Here is a 6971-nt window from a genome sequence, read left to right as displayed (position 1 = left end):
AAAAAAAAAAAAAAAAAAAAAAAAGAAAGGCTATACAAGAAGCTGGTAACAGTTGCTTCTGGGGTGAGGAACTGGGGCACAGGGTGGCCAGGGTGGAAGGGAGACTTACTGTTCATAGTATATCCTTTTGTATGTTTAAATATCCTACAATGTGCCTGATCACTTATTCAGCAAGAAAGAGATGGTGGCCGGGCGCGGTGGCTCAAGCCTGTAATCCCAGCACTTTGGGAGGCCGAGACGGGCGGATCACGAGGTCAGGAGATCGAGACCATCCTGGCTAACACGGTGAAACCCCGTCTCTACTAAAAAAAATACAAAAAAACTAGCCGGGCGAGGTGGCGGGCGCCTGTAGTCCCAGTTACTCGGGAGGCTGAGGCAGGAGAATGGCGTAAACCCGTGAGGCGGAGCTTGCAGTGAGCTGAGATCCGGCCACTGCACTCCAGCCCGGGCGACAGAGCGAGACTCCGTCTCAGGAAAAAAAAAAAAAAAAAGAAAGAGATGGTGTCTGAATTGCGGACACCCTCACTGCTGTGCAGAGAATGGACTGGAGAGGGCAAGAGCAGAGGCAGAGGGTCAGTTAGAAGGCTCTGGCAGTGGTCCTGTTGAGGGATGGTGGTGGCTTGACCTATGGTGTTGGTAAATGGAGAGGAAGAGATGTGGATGGATTCACGATTTACTTTAGTGGCTCAGCCAGCTGGGCCTGGTGTAATTACTGCTGTATTCCACACTGACATTCCCTACACCCACAGTTTAAGAAAGCTTTGTGCATTTGAGATGGGAACTGGGCTTACCTGACTCTACCCTGACTTCTCTGACATCTTTGTGGTGGGAAGGGTTCTTGAGCTCCTTCCAGGTGCTAAAAGCCTTGAATTCCAGACAGTGATGTATCACAATGTGGAGGACATAGTTATGGACATTCACCCCTTTCACAGACACTTGCAACAGTTGCAAACAACTTTTAATGGCTACAAAAAAATAACAAACAAACAAACAAAAAAAACAAAGTTACACTGAAAAAGCCCACTCATTTCTCAATGGAACTTTCTTTCTTTGCAGAGAGATGCCAAAGGCCAGTACCTGTTTGACCTTCTTTGCCACCACCTGAACCTACTTGAGAAAGACTATTTTGGTATCCGCTTTGTAGACCCAGATAAGCAGCGGGTAAGTCAATATTCAAAACACAAAAGGAGGACAGAGCTAGTCAGTAAGCCTGAGGTCTTGAACTGTCGTTCATATTCAAAGTCAAGCTTCAGGAATCAGGGACCAACCAGACCCTGCAGTTGGATGTCGTCTCTTCAAATCATAGCATTAGACCTGGAAGGAACCTTGGCTAGAGCTCACCTGGAGAAGCTTGTCATTTTACAGTTGCTGAAGTGGCAGGCTAGGAAGCTTAAGTGATTTGCACAAATTTGGAGGCAGAGCAGCTGGGCTGGAGTTGTGGTCTCAGAGCCCAGGTCACAGGTGAGCCTCTCCTGCCCCCTTTCTAGTAAGCAGCTGAACCACATTGTACTGGTTAAGAAAGGCCTCACCAAAAGTGCCATACCAACCCAATTTAGACAGGACAGAGACAGAGCCAAACCAGCATGGGCCTTGCAGGTCTTGCAGTTCTTGCTCTGCTCTACACAGCATAGGCAGCTCTGCAGACACAGGGCATTCTGACAGACAAGGGTTCTGGTATTCCAGACAGATACAGGAACAAGTCCATTATCTCAGGCCCCTGCCTATTTCTCCACCTTCATCTCCCTGACCTGTCTTCTTCCTGCTGTGGTGCCATCAGACAGTAATATTTTTGCTCTCCAGATACATCCTACCTTCTTTCTGTACAGAGCCTTCATCTATAGAGTTCCCCTGCCTAGAATCTTCTTTTCCTCACCACTCCACACCCTTCTTCCAGCTAACTCCTTTTCACACCTAAGATCATAGCTTAGACTTTTACTTCCTCTGGGAAGTCTTCCCTAACCCCACTTGGTATTAGGGATCCTCCTATGGGCCCCCATGTGCCCTCTGCTACCCTGTTATAGCACTTATTACAGCATTCTGTGATTACCTGTGTTCCCTGCAAAAATATAAGTTCCATGAGGGCCTGGACTTTACCTCATTCATCATTATCTCCCATGTAACTAGCACAGGCCTACAATGTAGTTGGTGTTCAATAAATGTTTTCTGAAGAAATGAATGTGTGAGTGAGTTAATGGCTTATAGTGTTGTATTTCTTACATCCATTTGCTTAGCCTCCCACCTGCAGTTTCTATAACTTCCCTTCATCTACCCTTTGCTCTTTGTGGAGATGTACTCTCTGGCATCCCCACTAAAGTGGAGAGGTAACGGTGGACTATTTTTTACAAATGGTGTTTCTTTGTTTGGTCCAAACTTTTATCCTTAAAAAGGAAGGCTGGCTGTGTGCAGTGGCTCATGCCTGTAATACTGGTACTTTGGGAGGCTAAGACAGGTAGATTGTTTCAGCCCATGCGTTCATGACCAGCCTGGGCAACATGACAAAACCCTGTCTCCACTAAAAATACAAAAATTAACTGGAAATGGTGGCATGTGCCTGTAGTCCCAGCTACTTGGGAGGCTGACACATGAGAATCACTTGAACCCAAGAGATAGAGGTTGCAGTGAGCCAAGATCACACCACTGCACTCTATCCTGGGAGACAGAGCAAGACTCTGTCTTAAAAAAAAAAAAAAAAAAAAAAAAAAAGGAGGGCCAGTTACTCCAAGGTCTCTTCATCCCCTAGAGTAGTGGTATATGAAGAAAAAAAGCCAAATTGTATCCTGTTCATTGGTTTTTTTAGTTAGGTCAGAACTTGCTTGAGGAGAGTAAGAGAATATGTGGATCTGGTCCACATATGAGAAGAATATGAGAAGGAGCTAGAGAGAGATAAGAACATGGGAAAGAGGAGAAATAAACATTTATGGAGTTCCTACTGCTTGCCAGGCTCTGCGCTGCACACAAACCTAGTTCTTCCAGCTGATGTATACTGCTCACTGAGTTGTGTCAGGCACTAAGCTAAGAGCTTCACGTGTGTTATTCCATCTCATCCTTGACAAAATGAGATGAGTATCCCTAATGATAATATCTGTTCTCCAGATGAGTAAATAAAATCTCAGATAAGTTAAGTAACTTCCCCAAGGTAAGTGGCAAAGCCAGCCTCAAGCTCAGACCTGTTTGACTCCAGGGACAATGTGCTTTCTGAGATTCCATGCTGAATGTATAACTGATAGCCTCTGAAAGTTGTGTAATTCTGTGCCTTGTGGGAGGGGTTAAGGAGAGCAGAGAGACTTGAGAGAGTATCTGAGGGTTTGTAGGGAAATGGGGACCTGTAAAGAGTTGTCCTTAGTCCACTGATTCATGGTAGGATGGAGGAGCTGAGCTCCCCTGCTCCCTCAGGGTGTAAGGGCCTAAAATAAACCTCCTTCCCTGGGTCTCGAGACAGTCCGAACCCAGCACTCACATCCATCCCCATGTCACTGCTTGCTCTGCAGGAGCTTCCATGCATCTGGAAGCTCTCCTGGTCTCTCCTGGAGAAGCTGTCCTCACTTTCCTTCCCCAGGATTCCTGACTCAGGCCCAGGGCCTCCACCTTCTCTTGGCCTCTGCTTTGTACCCTTTCAAGTCCCTAGAGTCTGAAGATTGTGCCACATTGGCCCATTCACTCAAATAGAGGAGGAAACCCTCCTCTCTGAATCTTCTTTTCCTCTTCTTTTAATCCCTCCTCCTTAAGCCCATGTTGTCTGTTTGCTAGTGAATCTGGGACTGATTTGGTCAGGCATTTACAAAAAGCCACTCTAGCCGTCACCATATTCTTGGGTTCCTCTCAAGATTTCTCTGCCAGACTCCAAATCCTATGGATCGACTGTGACAGCTCTCCAGTCCCTTCTTACCCCTTGCTAGTCTCTTCCAGCCTCAGTCCTTTCTTGAGCTCTCACTACAATAAAACTAAAATCTTCTTTCCAGCTATTGCCAAGGGGAATAGCCTTTTGTCATTCAGCTTTATCTGCCCTCTGCTGATAATGCATCTCACAGTCATTAATTTCCACCTTCCTTTGTTTATTTCTTTTAATCTATCAGTCTAATGTCTAGAGGTGTTGGTGTTCTGTGTACTGAGTCCCTGGCACTGACTATGTTCTCCTAACTGTCCACAACCCCAGTGTGCTCTGAACAGATAGGCCTCCTCCCTCTTCATAGGCATACCCTGGAACCCCAGTTGTTTCTGAGCAATTTCATCTCTTGCCTTTGCCTCCCTGTGAAGCTGAGCCGCGGTGGGCCGTGTAATGTGAGAAGGACCTCTTAACCACATTGAGTGGCTATAATGAGTTGCCAGCCTCATGGGAACTCAGATCAGCAGAAGCAGGAGAGCAGAATGTCAGCCCAGATTATCCATGTGGAGCTGACGGAAGAACTGGCTCTTAGTGGGTCCATTAACTGCATGACCCATGGCCCAGCCCAGAAGGTGATCACTGGGAATTAAGGGAGGCCAGGATGCTGACTGCAGGGCCCTGGCTCCTCTCCTGCCAGAGGGAGGACTCTGCCAAGACATTACACTAAATGGAAGTAGCAAGAAAAGAAGGAAGTATGGGCCCAGTCCCTTTGCCATTCAGCAGCTACCTATTGAACTCTGTGCTAGGCACTGGTGATACAGTTGTAAACAAGACGGACAGTTCTGGGCCTTCATGGAGCTTACATCTGGCAATGTTAAGTTACCTCTGGATAATCAAACCCCAATTAATAGCAGTCCTACCTAATCCTGATTAGCAAAAAGCAACAAACATCAATAATAAATTTTATAAAGGACCCATGTAGAATTAAGAAACACATATAGAATGGTTTCATTGCTTCCCCCAAACATTTAAGTACCATGGGAAAATGTATTTTGCCTCTGTGTCCTGCCTCCTTGAAAATCCAAGGGGAAAAGGGTACTATCCTACACGTTGGTTGTGGTTAGTTATCATTTGAGATTTAGATTTTAAAACATTGCTGGATGCCAAGGAATCTTGAGTATGTGTTTTCTAACACAAGGGTTGGCAATTTATGTTACTCAAAGAAAGATGGAATATATACCAGCCATCCCTGACTTAGGAAATTTCCACTTATCGCTGCTTTCTAGAGTTGCTACCAATATCTTCTATCCCCACTCTGCTGCCAAAAAAAGAAAAAGCTGGTGCATAACACACACACACACCACCCATTAAAGTCAGTATTTCCCAACTCAACCCAGGTGGGGCTCTGTCCCCACCACACATACATGCAGTTGCTTGTGCCTAATCGCATGCCAAAAACATGGCTGAGAACTTTGGCACCCTGCTTTAGAAGACAGCATTTCCAGGGAAGCCCAGAAATGGCATCTGAAGCTGGAACTATTCCCCCCTTCACAGCTGGCTTCATGGGAGCTCATTTCAGAAAATCATGTCACTCTTTACTCTCCAAACTTATCTTTCCAAGCTTTTGGGCTGCTTTCACCCTAGGCTACAATCTGTCTAGTTTTTTAAGTTAGAGAAAACAAGTTATATTTTACAGCCCTTCTCATTAGGGTTTTCATGTTCTGTGTTCTCTGTTTCAGCATTGGCTGGAATTTACAAAGTCTGTGGTGAAGCAATTGAGATGTAAGTATTCTCCATGAAAAGACTCAAGCCACACCCCTGGGGAGGGTGGCATGAAACCTCCCACTTGCCGCAAGTTTTGGTCTACATATATAATTTCCCACTGTTCTCAGTATAAGTTGGCCCTAAATATATGAGGGTTCTCTTCTGATGCTTCATGCTAGTGGGCAGTAGAGCCCTGTCCTCTTCTGGGTGAGGGTCTTCCCTGATGGGCACCTCTTTTTCTCTGCAGCCCAGCCTCCATTCACCATGTGCTTCCGTGTGAAGTTTTATCCTGCAGACCCTGCTGCTCTGAAAGAAGAAATAACCAGGTGAGGTGAACATGCTTCCCGCAGCCATTAGGACCTGTTGGAGAGCATAGGAAAGGGGGATGGTGAACTCTTAGAGCCTCTCGTTTGGAAGCGCCTAACTCTTAGAGGCAAGGGACTCTTCCTAAATATAATGACTTCTGTATTTCATTTCCACATGCTTTCTTTGTATACCCCTCACTGCAGTTGGAACAGAGCAGACTTCTTTCCTTCAAGAAGTGTGAATACTACATCTTGAACTGGTCACTCTCAAGGGATCTGCAGTAACTAATCAGAAGCATCTTTTCTTTTACCTATCATGAGGCCACTGTGGACATTTTTGGAGACAGCTATGTTGCTGCTTATTTTGGGGGTTGAAAACAGTTTCAGGTAGTCTAATGGATATACTTGGAAAATGCCAAGGCATCGCACCGAAAGATAAGCTAGGAGATACTGAAGATTTTAAATCAAAATGGGTAAACTCTAGTGTGCTGTTGGATCAGGTTCATGATCAGCTCTTTACTGTGGGAATCATGTTCTGTGGCAGGCAGACAGCTGCGTGGAATGCCTCCTATCTATCCAGCGCCACTTGAGGATGAGAAAGAATCTCTCTGCCTACAGCCATCCTAAAAGAGGGTCAGTGAGTGAGAGCTTCAAAGCTTCCCCAGGATTTTGTGTGTCTGAGCCAAATTTACTCTGAAAGCCTCACCTCAGAGATTCAAGAACTCTACAACAGGGATCCCTAATTTTTATATTAGAAAGACCTAATTTTGACATAAGCAAAACCTTGATGTTACTTTGTAGAAGGCAGGACCATAGGTGAGGATGTGATGCCAGGGAATCCTAGAGCTGAGGAAGAGACAGCACTGTCAGCCCTAACCCCTTCCCTAAGACCTTGGAGACAGCAAACGTGGGAATGAGGATATTGCCAGCCATATAGACCATTTATCCTACAAGGCTTTGAGATCCACTCCTAGATCCTGAACTGCTTGGGAAAATTCCAAAGACAGAAAAGGAGAAGGAAGAAAGAGGAAAGAATATGGAATTCTTTTCTTTTTCTTTTCTTTTTTTTTCTTTTTTTA

The 6971-nt window shown here is 45.5% G+C and overlaps 1 protein-coding gene across 5 annotated transcripts in view; it reads left to right on the top strand.

The window, feature by feature from the left end:
• Positions 1-6971, top strand: part of FRMD5 (FERM domain containing 5) — a 348152-nt gene that overhangs the window by 292351 nt on the left and 48830 nt on the right. For all 5 annotated transcript variants that reach the window (XM_017861042.1, XM_017861041.1, XM_017861043.1 and 2 more), the window contains 3 exons: positions 1057-1161; positions 5563-5605; positions 5835-5913. In XM_017861042.1, the coding sequence (XP_017716531.1) occupies positions 1057-1161; positions 5563-5605; positions 5835-5913 (227 nt within the window). The remainder of the gene's footprint in view (positions 1-1056; positions 1162-5562; positions 5606-5834; positions 5914-6971) is intronic.

The sequence above is a fragment of the Rhinopithecus bieti genome, unplaced genomic scaffold, assembly GCF_001698545.2.
Source record: "Rhinopithecus bieti isolate Rb0 unplaced genomic scaffold, ASM169854v2 scaffold_55715, whole genome shotgun sequence".
NCBI lineage: Eukaryota > Metazoa > Chordata > Mammalia > Primates > Cercopithecidae > Rhinopithecus > Rhinopithecus bieti.
The sequence above is the reverse complement of the archived record's forward strand: the minus strand, read 5'-3'. Positions and strand labels throughout refer to the sequence as shown.